The sequence below is a fragment of the Acanthopagrus latus genome, chromosome 11 (genome assembly GCF_904848185.1).
Source record: "Acanthopagrus latus isolate v.2019 chromosome 11, fAcaLat1.1, whole genome shotgun sequence".
NCBI classification, from domain to species: domain Eukaryota; kingdom Metazoa; phylum Chordata; class Actinopteri; order Spariformes; family Sparidae; genus Acanthopagrus; species Acanthopagrus latus.
The window spans coordinates 7,539,919-7,555,819 of record NC_051049.1 but is presented as its reverse complement, the minus strand read 5'-3'; the positions used below and the strand labels follow the sequence as shown (position 1 = coordinate 7,555,819).

The following is a 15,901-nucleotide window of genomic DNA, read 5'->3' as shown; positions in this document are numbered from 1 at the left end:
TACATACAAATACTCCATGTAGCACCGAATAGGGCGGCAATTGCGAATTTATTATGTACATATGGCATAGAGAAATAACAAAAATAAGACAAACAATAAAGTATTTAGAGCAGGGTTGTTGAATCTCAGAGCAAACATCTCCGCAATGCAGAGTCCAATGTACAAATCCCTTTCCTTTCATTAGAATACAGACACACACACACACACACACAGAGGAGATGTTCAAAGCAGGATAGTTTGTGAGAAGCTAGTGTATCATCAGTCAGTGTGAGGCAGTAGTGAATTCCTATTGAAATGGTGCATAGCAGCAAGACTAATGAGACTGAGCGATGCTGGAGAAGTACTCCAACATGTCCTGGATGGTAAACTCCATGGTGATTCCAGATCCGGGGTAGCATCTGCCGATCAAGTCCTCAAAGTGCTTGTACTGACGGATAAACTCGTCTTGCATGGAGTGCCACACCACCTGGTGGAGTAAAACAGGACGTGCATGGTTAATCGATGAGACGAGGTATGTGGTGCCGTGACTCACTGAGCGATGACGGCTCTCACCTGGAGCAGACTTTCTTCTTCACACAGATGTTTGTCGACCTTCTTGTAAAGGTTGTCCAGTCCCTTCTTCACCTCTTTGCCAGGATACTCTTTGATAACCTTGCGTAGCTCTTGTTTGTTGAAGGCCAGCTGGTAGCTCACCTCCTCCTCGCGGACACCCTGAGCTACACGGGCCTCAACTCCTTCAAAGAAATGCTGCAGGAGAGATGGAAAAGTTTACCTGTGATGCAGATCCTGCACATCTTGCAAATCACTGCTCATGTCCACGAACATGACAACATTCTCCAGAAAAATACCCTGACTTACATTGAGTTTTTCTAGAGGCTGGCCCAGAGAGTTGATTACATAGGACTGCAGATGTTCTGTGTATTTGTGTTTGGCCTCTCTCCTCTCTGCATCCAGGCAGGAGATCTTCAGACGAGACAGCGTTGAGAAGATGTGGTGGAAGTTTTCCATCATCACAACGTCTCGTGGCGTCTTCTGGCTTTCACTGGCTACCTTTTCCACTGAAAACAAAAAAAAATCTTCAGAATTCTGCTTCTAAGCATCAAACAAATACCACACCACCTCTTTTCAACACGTAGGTGCTTTTTGTTTGGCCACTGGTCTCACCGTTCATGAAGACGGCCCTGATGAGTTTGACATAAGCTTTATCCAGGTCCCCTCGCCGCTCTGCGTTACGGAAGATCGTTTCAGCCAGCTCAGCAAACTCCTCGAAATTTGTTACAAAAGGCAGGATACCAACTTTGCTTTTCTTAGAAATCTTCACTTCCTCCATCTGTCGGATCTGACCGGACTGTGAGAACAAGACAGGTAAAAAAAAAAAAATGTAAAACGTAGGAACGTCATCACAAAAACAGTGAGAAACAAACAGGAATTCTCCCCATCACTTCGACTCCACTCACAATGCATTTGTCAAAGTTCCTCTTGACGGTGACCAGCACATTTCCCAAAGTCGTGCTGAGGTACGAGGCCGGGTCAACGTTCTCAGCTGTCCACACATGGTGACTCATCTTCACCAGCATGTAGAGAGAGTTGAAGCTGTCGATCTTGTCGCCCAGAGCGATGAGACTGTTGAGCTCCGTCTCGATGCTCTGGAAGATTTTATTCATCATATGCCGCACCATGTCTTTCCTTCAGTCACAAGATGAAGCGAACGAGACAGAGAGTTGAGGGGGGAAGAAAAGGCAGTGGCAAATGACACAAGGAGAAGGGAGCGTTTCATAGGAAATATGTATAATCTTTCTGGCAGTGGAGATGGGTTAGATTTGCAGCAACTCACTCTGATGACAAGGAGTGTCTGTGTTCAGCCTGGGGAGGCATTCTCGACGGAGTGCCTCCATCGAATTCCTCTGTTTCAGGCTGATGAGAGAAGAGACATAAAACATGACAAATCCAAACAAACATCTGCTGACATGTATGTGAATGATGCTGTGCTCTCAGGCTAGACAAATGTTCCAGTCTCAGATGACACCACTGACGTAAAGTGAGCTAACCTTATTCTTTTTTTAATATCACAGCTGTTTCAAATAGCTGATCACAGACTTACCTGAGCCAGGGGGGGTATAACTGCCGGGTGCTGCTGCAGCTTAAAGAACTTGCTGATGAAGTCTTGTTCTGCGAGACACAGAGGCTCCAGCTCGCTGAGGACCTGCTCAAATATCTGCAAAAAGAGATAGAGTTCAATACGCTGGCGGCAAATATCAATATTGTTACACACATTGGAACGATGGCACACAAGAACATGGACAAGTTGCATTCTGTGTTTGTGTGATGACGAAGCACAAAGCTGAGAATCTGTGCACTTTCTGTACAGTGTTTTAGTACTCCATTTCTCACTCTCCATCAGTTTTTTGCCACTTTTTCCAATGCAGCAAACATGACTCCTTCCTTCAAATACCGATTTGACATTAATAACCATGGTAAGAGTGGAAGTAGAAGCTTTGAATCATTTGGGTCAGCCCTAATAAGTAGATGAACAGCTTTATTTCCATTCCACATTTAATGGTTTGATTATATTATTGTATCTCCGGGAGTGTCACCTTGTCAAACTTGGTCCTGTCGGCCACGTCCAGGTCGGAGGCGGACATGTTGCCCATGTCCAGCAGTGAGGAAGACTGGGAGCGACGGCTGTTGGAGCCCTGCACGGTCAGCTTGTTCAGGCTCGAGGTCGAGCCCGTCAGCTTCCCAGAGCTGCCGTGAAGGCCTAACACAGCACAACATAAATAGCCAGGTTTAATCTTGTGTGTTTAGTGAGAATCAAATCATCAAAAATGACATGGCTATCAATGGTTAGCTTTTTTTTTAGGCATTTTTCATAGAATCAGAACGTCATGATGCAGCTGTATTATGAACATTAAGCATTAACCAACCAGGTACATGGCGAGGTAATGGTTGGCAGAGCTTAAAGTTGTAATGTGTTCGGGGTAGCGAAGGGCTTTGAGTAAAAGGTTCCTTTTAGTGCAGCTATGTAAGGCACAGTGGTGAGAAGCAGGGTGGGTAATTGATAGTGGAATAGCTCTATCCAAATGTCATACTTACTTTCTGTGTCCTGTTTCAGTGCACTCTCTTTCCGCGGAAGCGTGGCTGCAGCCAGTTAAAAAAGGCAGGCATCAAAGACAGAGACAGGTTAGGCTTACAACATGCAGCATGGGAGGGGTGAAGCTAGATGTTAGATGTACGAAGTAACACGTATGCTGACGTGCACTGCAGCGGTTTTAGGTGTGCTTGTAGCTCGGACAAACCTTTGGAAAACAAATTCTTTTGTTGTTTGTTTTCAGCAGGACAAGCTAATACAGAATGCAGAAAGCAGAGTTCTATAATTCTGCCAAAACCAAAAGCTCAACCAGGAGTCCTTCTCAGCTCTTAAATATTCAAAAGGGTAAAAGAGTTGAACATGTGAGGTCCTCGCACAATGGGGAAAAAAGAGACACCATCAAAAGGTAAGACAAGAGGCGGGACTTCTGCACGATCAAGAACACATTAGTTGGGAAAATCTGGTTTTAGCAACAGAAGTGATGCAGAGAAGGCTGCAAGTCCTTGTTTCCTCACTTATACATGAATACTCCATCAAGTTCTGTGGGATGTTAGATTATGAATACTAAACAAAATCATTCAGATACATTCTCATTGCCTTTGAGTGAGCTACATGTTACAAAAGAAGGGAGGGAAAGACTATAGCTCTTACCAAATTTGCCCTTGGCCTCCTTGGTTGTACCCGCCATCTTTATCTTGGCCACCTCAAAGAAGTCTTTGATTTCACGCTCATATAATCTGCTCATATAGTCAACATAGGTCTAAGAGAAAGGAGATGAGATTTGCTTAGTCTCAAAACACCACAAATCTTTGGTAGTCAGTATTAAAAACATTTTTAACTACACGTGTTAAATAAGACACTATAAATGTAAGGCTGCATGTATTATACATGTATTTCCAGTATTCCTTTGAGTATTCTAAAGTACTGACCCTGGACAGGCCCTCGTACTTCTCCCTGTGGGTGTTCTTCAGCCACTCCATGAGTTTGGCGTAGCGCAGCAGGTCCCTGTGGAGCGGGCTGTGTTTGGGCAGGGTCAGCTCAGCCGTGTGCTGCGACAGGGTGGAGCTCTGGTCGTGACCCTGAATGACAGAGTGAGGCGGGACAGTTCATAATACATTCGATCAAAGAGTTAGGATAGACACATCTAGTAGTCCAATTCCATGTTTCTGAATACACGCAAACACACGATATCCATCTTTGTTTCCTGACACAAACATCTGCGAATAGGATACTTTACCTTAAATTACCAGGAAACCAGATGTTTTCAAAGTAAACAGCACATTACTCATTCCACAATTCCACCACTTCTTCAGCTTAACTCACTGACAAGCTTATTGAAAAGTGCATCTTACTGCCACACTGACGTTCCTCTCACTTCCCCTCATTGTTATCTTGTTCAGTATCCACTGCTTGTCGATACAAGACATGCAGGCAGAGCAGACAGGCACAGGATTTTATGACATGAGACCTTTTGCAACAAAGCCGAGTTAGCAACCAAGCCCTTAGCCGAGTGCAGACAGTTGGTGAAGGAGGAGAAGGATGGGCGGCGTCTCTTCAGCGTTGAGATCGAATGAGAGATGGTTAGGAGTCAGAGACATATCCCATGCAATTAAATAATTAATCAATTAATAACAGGCTGTGTTAGGCCTGAGCTCTCTGATGTAATGACATGTGAGTTGGAGTGAGAGGTCATACATTAGCAAAGAGGGGAAAAGTGGGGGTTGCTGTGAGGGTACTCACTGGAAGTGACAGACAGGAGGACCTATAGAACTGAGGGATGGTCATTTTGAAGTGACTGAAGTGGTTGAACTGACACAGAGACAGAGAGCAGAGTGGGATGATTCAAAGTGAACAACACAGAGCGTCCAGAATAGGAGGGAAACAACCAGGAGGAAACCACACAAGGAAGCCCAGGAAGAGAGTCACAGGAAGTAAACAGGACGTAAACGGGAAGTCCGTGAGGGAGTAGCAGGAAGAGCGACAGAGTGCCTGGACAAGAAGAGGAGAGAGTGCAGCGCTGCCTGGTGCAGCAGACTCACAATGGCCGGGCGTAAGGACGACTACACACACAAGTATTACTAGCAAAATGTACCTCAAGTATTAACAGTTACGGTACTCACTCTGCAGTAAAATGTCCCCTGTAACTGACATATTATTATATTGGATATGACATTATAAGATTTTAATACTGATGGGACAATGTGTCAGCAGCATTTTAATGGTGTAGCTGTTCATGGTGGAGCTACTTTAAACTACTACATTTACAGTTTGTAGTTTAGACCAAAGGTTTCCAATGTAGGGGTGGGGCCCCCAACAAAGGGCCACCAGATAAACACAGCTATAGGTCTGAGAGAGTTACCTGTGGTATTTTGTGAGACATTAGATGATTTGACCTTTTTACTTTGGGCTTCAAACAGTTACAGATATGAGAAGTTTAGAGAGAAAACAGCTCGTTGGTATAACTGCAAACACTCAAAGACGTCTGATATGTGAATAAAAGCTCCAAGAAGCCACTGATCTAATTTTAACACTATATTTTATTTTAGGAGATCGTATGTTTTTTTAAATGTAAAATCTGATTCTGTAGCACATGTTGAGGAGTAAACCTGCTTTGTTACATTCACCACAGTTTACAGATGTTTGTGTGGATATTTAATGCAACAGTTTGCGGGCTCATTTGGTCATCTGACAGGAAATCAGTAAAATACAGCTTTAAAGGATGTTCCTATGTAACTTAACATCAGACAAGTTATATATAAAGTAAAGTAAATAACAGTGCCAATAATAGTGTGCCTGTTACCTGATGAACAAACACATTGTTGAGGTGATTGGTAAGGCGGCGAGCGAATGTGTCTCTCAGTTCAGCAAACAGGAGCTGTTGCTGTGTCACAGCCATCAGCTTCTCGTGGCCTACGGAAGGAAAATGATGGCACTTGTGACCACACCAAAGATTAAGTATTTCCCTTAAGTTTGTTTAATGAGTTTTCCAAATTTGTATGTGAAAACTAACCTGGTCGGAGGGCCACATTCATGCACTGCAGGAGAGCCTCGGAGGCATTGATGCACGCCTCGATACCTTTGGGGGAGGTCAGGTCTCCCTCCTGCAGGGCTCTGATGTGTCCCTTTGACAGGTCCATGTAGTTCTACATGTGGAAAGACACATCAAAACATCATCAGACAAAGTCTAACAATCTAACAGGTAAATAAGTATAGTTTTATGGCTTAACATCTAGCAAACACAACACTAGGATTTTGAATATCTATGTTTTTATGGTGTCTCACATCCTGAGGTCATTATCATCTTTTATCAAAAATCACAGACTAATTAAAATTCCTCACCACTAAAAACTGGATCTCATCCAGCAGTTTGCCATTGTTGGTGTTGCTGATCTGGATGAGGCGGTTGCTCTGTGAGATCTGGTCCATCTGCTCCTTAACGCTCTGCAGCATCTCCTCGTAGCTGCTCAGCTTTCCCTCAATGGTGTCCACTTCGCCCAGCGCCTCGTCCAGCAGCTGCATCAGGATGTTGACCTGCTTCTCCGACGCCATGATGGACTGGATGTTGGCCTTAACGCGTGGAAAGATTCAGAGGTATTATTAATATTTCTGTCAGCACAACACTTGTGTTTAATACTTTTCATTCTGGTTTTACTTTAGCATCCGTTCCACTCACCCCGTCCAGAACCTGCAGCTCCCTGGAGAGCTGCTCGGCGAAAGCCTCAGCGTTGGAGATGGCGTACTCGCACATCTCCATCATGCTCTCGATGTCCTGCTCCTCACGGGTGCTCAGCTCCTGGTAGTCGTCCAGAGCGTCCTCATCGCCGCCGGCAACGCTCTGACTCTCACCACTCGGCACCGACTCTGCTCCGACAGAACAAGAGGTGGAAAATGTGTGTTAGAGCTTGAGCACAGATTGCTGAAGACATATTCTAGTAGCTTCAAACACATGTAATATAAAGTGTAGATTTGTACTTACTCATTCTCTACACTCTTACATAGCTATTATAAGCTACATGTACTTCCTTATTTGTTCTGGCTGATGAAAAGTCTGATATATTCAAGTACAACAACTGGACTTTGCTCTGAAACAACAATGGCAAAAACTTTAAGTCTAATTAGATGCAGAGTGCATCAATGAACGCTGGTCAGTAAATAATCCTATGAATTAAGGTGGAATGGACACATAAAAAATGCTAAATGTGAGGTAAAAACATGAGCTAAATGTGTGTTATGATGAAAAATAAAAAAATAAATCATGCCGATCCGTATTTAGTGTCACATAATTCAAACAGAAGGCGCTCAAAACGAGGTGAGAGTCTCTAATGAGAATGGCAGATTGAGGTCACGAGACAACAATGGAGAGGAGTGAGGAGGGGAGAGTTATGTCCTACCAACCTTCCGCTTTAGGAAGTTCTGGCCAGAGAAAGTTTAAGAGAGAAAAGTGAGAATAAAGAAGAATTTAACACAGGAAGCCATACCACAAACCAAGATACAAAGAGGAGGCTTTTTTTCTTTTTTTTTTTGGACATGCTATTAATAAATAAAACAAACAAAAATCCAGCAGAGAATTGCACATCTGGGCTAAATCAGAATACCAATGCACAAGAGACAGGCCTTTAAACAAATATAATCAAATCATGAGAAGACACATGCGCTCACAGGGGTGCTCTACGGTAAGAATAAGAGCGTTTCCACACCTTCCAGCAGCTGAGAACTGACATTCACAAACTCCACCTTCTTCCTCAGGTATCGCTGGTTCAGCTTCCAGATGCAAGAGATGAAGGAGTTTTTTTCAGCCGTGCTGCTGGCCAACCACCGGTACACCTTCTCAAAGTGAAGGTCGAACTCAGGGTTTTCCTGGAAACCGTAAGAGCGTGGAGAGCAAGTGAGCACAGAATGAGGAGGAAAAGAGGACATTAGGAGCGATTAAACAAGGTTATAGGAGAACGAATGAAAGATCTACCGGTCGCCTGACCTTGCTCGCATCTTTGGCATCTACTTCGGTGAGATCTCGCAGCTCCCACGTCTGCTGTCGTTTGTAAAAATCCCCTTTGTCGGATTTCTTCACCTTCACCACTTTAACCTGAACAGGCCTCTCTGTGGTAACTGAAAGGGGAAAAGCACATCATGTCCGTAGCAATAACTTTATTTTTATCGTTATCTACAGCTGTTCCTGTGTGATGCACGTACCTGTCGCACACAGGAAGCAGTTCTTCTTTTTCTTTCCTGCCTTGCACACATTAACAATGCCGAGGAGACGCTCGTCGTTGGGTGTGAAGATGTCCCTCTGGAGCGCATGCTTGATGGCTGTCATGGTGGATGCTGTCACACAGAGGGAAGCAGGTACTTTATGTTGTGACCATGAGGGACACACATCTATTTAACATGTATATTCACAAGTCACAAAGTCTGATTCACACCCCACTTCACCTTAACAGCATTTATACTCCAATATCAAGTAACCAAAGGGATTACAGACCATATATGAGTATATATATCATTTTACAGTCATTTTGACACGCACTTACCAACCCACACTTGACTTAATCACATGTACATAAATGACAACCGGTGGTCTTGTATATTTGTTCCTGTCATGTTGGTTGTCTAAACCTACTGTGAACACTCCTTTTGGTGTCTTTCGGCACTTCTAGCTAACATAACAGGATGTCAGAAGCTGTCAACAGTGACCAGAAGACGACACAAGAAGGTGTTAAAACACGTTTAGAAAGTCAGCGGCCGGAGTTGGGCATTATAACACCGGACTAACAGCAGTGAAGCGCCCACAGGCCTTTCCTAAAATAAATGAACTGGTGTCCTCTCTCTCTCTCTGTTAGCTCGCTGGCTAATGACGATGCTACTAGCTTGAGAGAGCTAGCGACTGTTAGCTGGTAGCATCCGTTAGGCTAGCTGCACCAGAGTAAGGCCACTTGCCATAACCATAACAATCAGCGAAACCACTGAGAATGTGTCATCAGAACTGCACTCTATTTGTATTTGGACAGAGATAAGTATCATGAAAAATAGCTATTACCTTGTTTTATCAGCCCACCAGCCCTCTGCAAAGCACCGCCCTCCCACTTCCTGGTTCTCGGACGCAGCAGTCATGTGACAGCGACGGTGTCAACATCCACATCCACCCTGATCCTCCCACAGAGGAAGCGCCAGGCTGGTCCCTCTCTCTGAGATTTATATAAACAAACACTAAAATGTATAGTTATGTACATGGAGTAAGAGGAAGTAAACAGCATATTGACCTTGTGCCTTTTATCTGTAGGACTCAATATTACAGCGAAGGTTGTTCTTCCTAAATTATAGTATCTTCAGTCAGGTGACCAGATAACCAGCCTGTGGCCAAGCAGGTATTCTAGTACAGAAAAAACATTCTTTACACTGTATTTATTCCAAAAGATCCCAATCAGCTGTGTTTACTCAGAGCAAATACACTGTCATGAAAAGTAGTCAAAGGTCATGACATGAGGAAAAGTCAAGATATCATCCTAAATTATTGCTTTTGTGAAAGTGAAAGTCATTTAAATAAAACCTGCCTCTTTTAAGTGTCTGATATTAAATGTACTCAAGTATCAAATGCACGAAGCAGCAAATTATGCATATTTACATGAATGTCTTGACTTTTTAATGTTTTTTTTAAATTGATGTTACTTAATTTTTGCAAATATCAGAATCACTGAGTTCTTTTTTTATTGATTGCAAATAAAACACATAAATCAAAAGTTTGCCACTCTGGCTTTGCTGCAGCATGTAATCTGGAAAGAGACTAGTAATTAATGTTATCAAATGTAGTGAGGTAAAAGTACAACATTTGTCTCAAAAATGTAATTTAAATGTGATCAAACAATGCACTTGATATATATTTTTTAAGTTGAATACATAGTAATGAATAAGGTTTAAGATAAACGAGAACATTTTCTTTGAAAGATCATTATTAGGATACAGCAAGTAAGCTTTTCTCTACTTGACCAATGAAACAATAATGGAAAATTGACTTTTGGATGGATGAGATGTTGATACAAATGCACAATTTGTCCTTATTTCAGCAGAGCTCTTTATCATGTTAATGTCTTCTGACAGGTTTTACATTTCGAGCGTAAACCTGTAAATACCACACATACATGTTCTCCTCAGGACACCAGGTGGCATTGTGAATCCACTTTATAGTTACAATTTCTGTAAATACCCTGTTTCTTTGCTCGTGTCTTGTGGTTTTTTTTTTTCTACTTGATATGTTTGCCAGTGTTTTTTTTTTCCCCCTCAGTGTTGTGATATAATCATGTTTTTCTTCTACCAATAAAAGTGATGCACCATCTGCATCGAACGCCCATAGAGGCCATTCAGACAAATGTCAACACTGCGAGTGTGACGTGATGGAAAAGAAAGTCACAGATTAACAAGTGATCTGCCGACGGCGCCTCGAGGTGCTCCGTCTGTGCTGGAGATATTGTGCGGGGACAACGCTGGATTTCCCAGCTGGTGAATGTGGCATCTGCTGTCATCAGCAGTTAAATTCATCGTTTATTGCTGCCTGTGACGTAGCCCTCCGACACACTACACTGCGACGTAGATGTTTCAAAGATGTGTCTGAAACATGTTATGTATGCGTTTGTATCAACATCTGCATCAGTCGTTATCGAACATAAACCATGTTTTATGCGTCAGGGGTTACAGCAGCTACACGTAATATCCTCTTTACATCCAACATGTAAGTTATAGGTGTAAGTAAAGGAAAGAAAACAGCATCAGTGTGTGGTGTGTGTAATCATATTTCAGGTCTCTTTTATAGCGCTGCTGTCATATTAAACATGAATTTCCCAGGACAGTCTTTCTTCTGGCAGTGGGAACATATGTAGGGTTGTCACTTCAATATGGAAACAAACACACAACAAGGTTATATTTCGCCTTTACGGGGGAAATAGTGAAGGAGTTGACGTTGAGTCCGGTCAGTGCAGGTGATGCTGCAGGTGCTCCAGGCAGAGAGCAGGAAAGTTAAAAGTTTCTCCGTGAAACATTACCCAGTTAACGTTCAGTTGTTGCTCAAGTTACGAAGCTGTGTTTTTGTGAATCAGATGAGTTAATGTAACGCCCCTGATTGCAGGATGAGTCATCAACAATCAAAATTTGTGATGGTTTTCCAGGAAGTTACAAACTCTAAACTACATTTTCAAAAAATACTTGCAAAATAACCTTTTTTTTTTTTTTTTGCCACTCTTTGGGCTGAAACTGGCGTATAGGTGAGACACGGAGCAGAACATTTGTGGAAAACACCTCAACTGATTTAGACTTCATAGGAATGTTAAATGATCACAGGCCTACACCTCATGAAGGCACCTTCAACAGTCAACAGTTCTTTTAATATCTTGTATTTGTGCTGTTACGTCTGTAAAGAAAATATGGTTTTTCAGCCCAACATGCGTAATATACGTCTAAATTACCAACAGATTACCAAACAGAACCATAAACATTTCTGTTTTGCCACATGTTTTGCTCTCCTGCAGTCATGATTCACTGTTTCTGCTCCTCTGGCACTCACTCTCTTTATATTTTGTTGATGTCAGAGGTCTGTGGATGGAGCTGATTTTCCTACAAAGCACCGACGCTGGCACAAAAACACGCCGCACGTTGGACAGACGAGAACAACAGATTTTCTGCTTTTGAGACATTGAGACGCGTTCACTTTCAGTCAGTCCAGAGGAGGAACGTAAGCTCTACAGGTGAGAGGTCCTCCCCTCTAAATGAACTTGTTGTGTAAGGAGGGGCACTGCAGCGTCGAGGGAGCCCCGGTGACACGCAGATGTGACTTACAAACAAAAGGGCTTTTCACACGGCGTCAGGGGAAAGTGATTACATCTGTGTAATCTACATTTGACATTCACGCTGCTGATTAAAGGCTAATAGCATTTTACGATATCTGCCGGTATCAGAAACGCTGGAGTTGCTATCTGGATGGCATTTAGCGCAGCCCTTTAAATGCGTTTGAAGGAGGCAAACATCTGTGTTGTTTTAGATCCATATTTGTTGTACTGTCAGAAACGCAACATCAGAATAAATCTGCATATACAGTCTGACTTTAACTTCCTCGAATGACTTTAGCTGTTGAGGTCATATCTCCGGACATGCATGGACTCAGGTGTCCTTCTCCCACTGTAGTGGTTTTGAAGTGAGCGCATAATAGAGACACCTGAACGCATCAGTGCAAACATTCAGCAGGAGCAGCACGGTGGTTAGTTAGTTACATGAAAACTGCAGCCTCACTTTGGTAACCCCATCCCAAGGTGAGGTCTTCGCTCGTCACGGCCAAATTACGCACAGAGAAGTACACGCCGGTCCTCCAAACTGAAGTAAGCATGAGAGCCGCTATTACATGAGCAACGCTCCGTGTAAAGCTCTCTGCTCGTTAGGAGGGTCATGTGTGCGATTTTGTTTTAAAGTAATCATGTAATTTACAGTGTGTGCGCGTGTGTGTGTATGTGTGTGCGCGTGGGCGCTCTCTGCTTTGTTTGCGTGTGGTCAGGGTTGGTCAGGGTTTAGAGAGACAGCGCATGTGTAAGAGAGAGGGAATAAAGAGGCAGGACTGTAATGAATGAACGTGAAAACAAGAGTGAATTCAAAATGTTGCTGGAGAAGAGCAGAGGGGAAAAAAGATGTCGGGAGTTTAGCTGAGAATAAAATCAGATCTGACCAAGAATAACTAAGACAGTAGTGTGAGGTTGCTCATGGATGCAGGTGGTGATTTGGAGGAAATGCTGGTTAATTATACAACAAAATATAGGAAATATTTTCTTTTACCAGCTTCATTACGTCAGTAGTCAGTTGGTCCACCAAATCCCAGCACCTGGCAGCCACAGTTTTCACCACAGAAGTCATGAATGTGCACTGGCTCTCCCGGCTCCTTCCTCAGACCCCTGCTGAGTTGAAACTGGTTGGGTTTATCTTTGCCAGCGTTACGGCTGAGTATCGAACCTCGATACTTTCACGGCACCGACCGAATTGCCTTGAAGCTACTGAGTATCGGAAAACGTCTTTTCATTTCCAAATTTCAAAACCTAAGGAGTTAATCTCATCAGCGTCAGTGAACCAATAAGCACGCAGCATGCCTTTTTGTGCCAAGATCTAGCAGTGGCGGTGATTGGCTGTTGCAGGAAATAACACCAGGTTATGGCTCACAAGGTGATGTAGGTGTAGGTGTAGGTGATGTTTTGAACAGGTTTTAGGAACTGTAACATCGAGATTCAATAATACCCAGCCCGAGCCATCATAGCTCCACCCAAATTTCACAAGAGAACTGATCTAACAGACTATGGTAATGATCATATTTTGCCCTTGAATATCTTGTTTTTTTTAATCCCAAAATGAAATAACTAAGATTTTGCTTCTTCAGGGGAAATCACGTGTCCAACAGCTTGATGAAGCTTCATGCCAAACTCGGAGCAAGAAAGAGAAAAGGCATATTTTCTTCAAATGGTTGATGTTTTGCATTAATGCAGCATGTAGATGGAGCCTATACCATGGATGTGAAATGCCCTTTTCTATATAACTGGATTCCAATTAATTTTGGTGACTTACACGTTGTGTGAAGTGACTATGAGTTAATGTCATGTTGAGTATCTCTGATGCATCCAGCAACAGGAGCTCATGGTACATATTCTGTTAACTTGTGTGTTAATACTCATGCACTCTGCATTAGTTGTCCATTACTCAGTTTTACTATGATATAAATGTCATATCTATTTGCCTATTAAAAGCTGTTAAATGTAATTCCAAAAATGACGTTATGGAGGATTTCTGTGGAAGCGCGTTCAACTTGATTGAACTGCAAACATGGAGAACGAGGATGGGATGAAAGGATCTCTCTGTCCATTTCACATTCATCACAGTGAGGGTAACAGGATTGCTTATTGCACGCTCACATTCATTTAGCATGGCTCCGCCTGAACAGGAAATTGTGAATGTGCTGGGATAGAATGTGATACTCAGAGTAATGACGAAAATATAATGACAGGGAAACCTTATATGTCGAAATAGCTGGACAACACAAGTCGCGGTGGATTTGTGTTACTTGATGCAGTCTGCATAAATTGCACGTTATGAGTAAAGTTAAATAATCAGATTTATGACGAGGACCTCCTTCATAGTCAGGGTCATCAATATACAAATGACTGAGGTTAAATATTCCTTCATTATTAACACGTGATATTAAACCACCAGCCTGAAATGAGAATATGTTCATATTTATATCTCCAGCATTTTTAAACTCATTAAGCCATATATTCAGTGAGATCATTCAATAAACACAGAAGCACTTCAGTCTTTGGCCAAGGCAGCAACTTCCTTCCCATGCACAAGATGTTTCACTGAAGGCAGCTGTTTTAAATGATGGGTTTTTTATGATTTCTACCATTTGGAAATATAATAAACTCAGAGGCTTGTCAGATATCATAAGGTTAACTAATGGTGTTTGGAGGAGGATGTGACTTGTTAATAGGTCACTTTCCCTGCTCAGTTTCCTCTTGTTTCACTGATGAACATCAGTCAGAACATGCAGACAAACTCTTTATGTGACTCTCGGCCAAGTGCCTAAAGCAACTATAGCATGTAAACTACCTGAACCACAAGAAAGACATACATACCCGCACTACAATCTAAGTTAACAGAGTCAAGCATAGAAAATACAACCAACAAAAACAACCAATCACAGGTGGAGTTGGACGAAACTGTGGGATTCATTATAATGCAGATGAACCAACTGACCTGATTCAGTTGAATGATACAACCTCCCTGTTAAATGATGAAATGTCTGTCTCTGTTTCCCGTCTTAACACGAAGCTCAGCTTGCCAGCTGTGATCTGTAGCTTCATAACTAATTAATGGCAACTGTATTATCATCAACTAAAAAGCAAATTTGACTTCTGAGTCCTTGGTGGTGGGTTAGAATAGGTTGGTGAAGTCTGTAGTCCTAAAATCTGGAAACTGGGCAGCGTTTCTGCACATCCAGTTCCCTCGTCTTAAAGTCTATGGGTTGTTTGAATTGGTTTTCAGTTTATTGCCTGAAATAAGATACTTACACACTCTGTTATATGACATAAAACGGAGACTCATCTTCTTACTGTTCCGTCTTTAGTTACAAACTATCCTAACTCTTTACTTTACAGCTCATAGATTGATCAACTTACAGTAAATGTGGATTGTAATTTTGTGGAAAGATGCTTTGTGGTGGTGTCATTTAAGTCATACAATGACGCCAATGTTGTCTGTTTATAACATTTAGAGCTTTATACCTCTGGTGGTTGAATTCATGGTTCAAAAATGACAAAAGGGGGTGTACATCCGTGAAGATTATCTTGCTGAACATATCATGTAACTATCATGACCTTGTGTTTTGCCACAGAGCAAACAGAGGTGATATTCCAAAATCCAATTAAAAAAATCCCAGAGGCTTTTGTCGAGGGAACCAGGGCGATGCCAACTTCCGGGTTAACCTACGAAAACACGTCAGCGCACCACCAACACTCTGTTAGATCACAATCGAGATGGTAATCTGTGTGGTGGCTTCCAGGTGTGACTGTGAGTGAATCACAGACATTAACCTTCCCGCAACACCTTTGGGGGTTTCCCCTCAAATAAACCAATAAGATATGCAAATGCCAGTCAACTTCGTAATAAAAGAAAAGTCTAAAAAGGTCACAACATTTGAGGGCTTCTCCAGAGCCTCCAGGAGACAAGAAACAAAGTTTAGCGACTGATGCAACAGTGATGTTAGTGATCAGTGATGTAACTGTGTCATTTCATCTCAAAGGG

General features: G+C 42.5%; 1 protein-coding gene across 6 annotated transcripts; it reads right to left on the bottom strand.

The window, feature by feature from the left end:
- Positions 1-29: 29 nt before the first annotated feature.
- exoc1 (exocyst complex component 1) lies at positions 30-9,264 on the bottom strand. 6 transcript variants are annotated; one of them, XM_037114412.1, is made up of 20 exons: positions 9,123-9,264; positions 8,279-8,410; positions 8,064-8,194; positions 7,786-7,945; positions 7,484-7,501; positions 6,762-6,949; positions 6,428-6,655; positions 6,099-6,231; positions 5,889-5,998; positions 4,018-4,167; positions 3,740-3,848; positions 3,094-3,138; positions 2,595-2,758; positions 2,102-2,215; positions 1,835-1,914; positions 1,458-1,686; positions 1,165-1,348; positions 859-1,058; positions 553-747; positions 314-466 (listed from the first exon to the last, which is right to left on the bottom strand). In XM_037114412.1, the coding sequence occupies exons 2-20, from the start codon at positions 8,400-8,402 to the stop codon at positions 314-316; spliced, it is 2,715 nt and encodes a 904-aa protein (XP_036970307.1). In that variant the 5' UTR covers positions 8,403-8,410; positions 9,123-9,264. The 6 variants fall into 6 exon arrangements, with proteins under 6 accessions (XP_036970309.1, XP_036970307.1, XP_036970308.1 ...); XM_037114413.1 differs by lacking the exon at positions 9,123-9,264 and adding an exon at positions 8,617-8,953; XM_037114414.1 differs by lacking the exon at positions 9,123-9,264 and having other exon boundaries at positions 30-466; positions 8,279-8,402.
- Positions 9,265-15,901: the final 6,637 nt, after the last annotated feature.

Excerpts from the sequence above, each read along its gene's own strand:
- exoc1 (XM_037114412.1), bottom strand. The coding sequence starts at position 8,402 with ATGACAGCCATCAAGCATGCGCTCCAGAGGGACATCTTCACACCCAAC. Across the intron at positions 1,915-2,101 it reads TTATACCCCCCCTGGCTCAG|CCTGAAACAGAGGAATTCGA; the intron begins GTAAGTCTGTGA and ends TTCTCTCATCAG. Across the intron at positions 1,349-1,457 it reads GGAACTTTGACAAATGCATT|TCCGGTCAGATCCGACAGAT; the intron begins GTGAGTGGAGTC and ends TTGTTCTCACAG.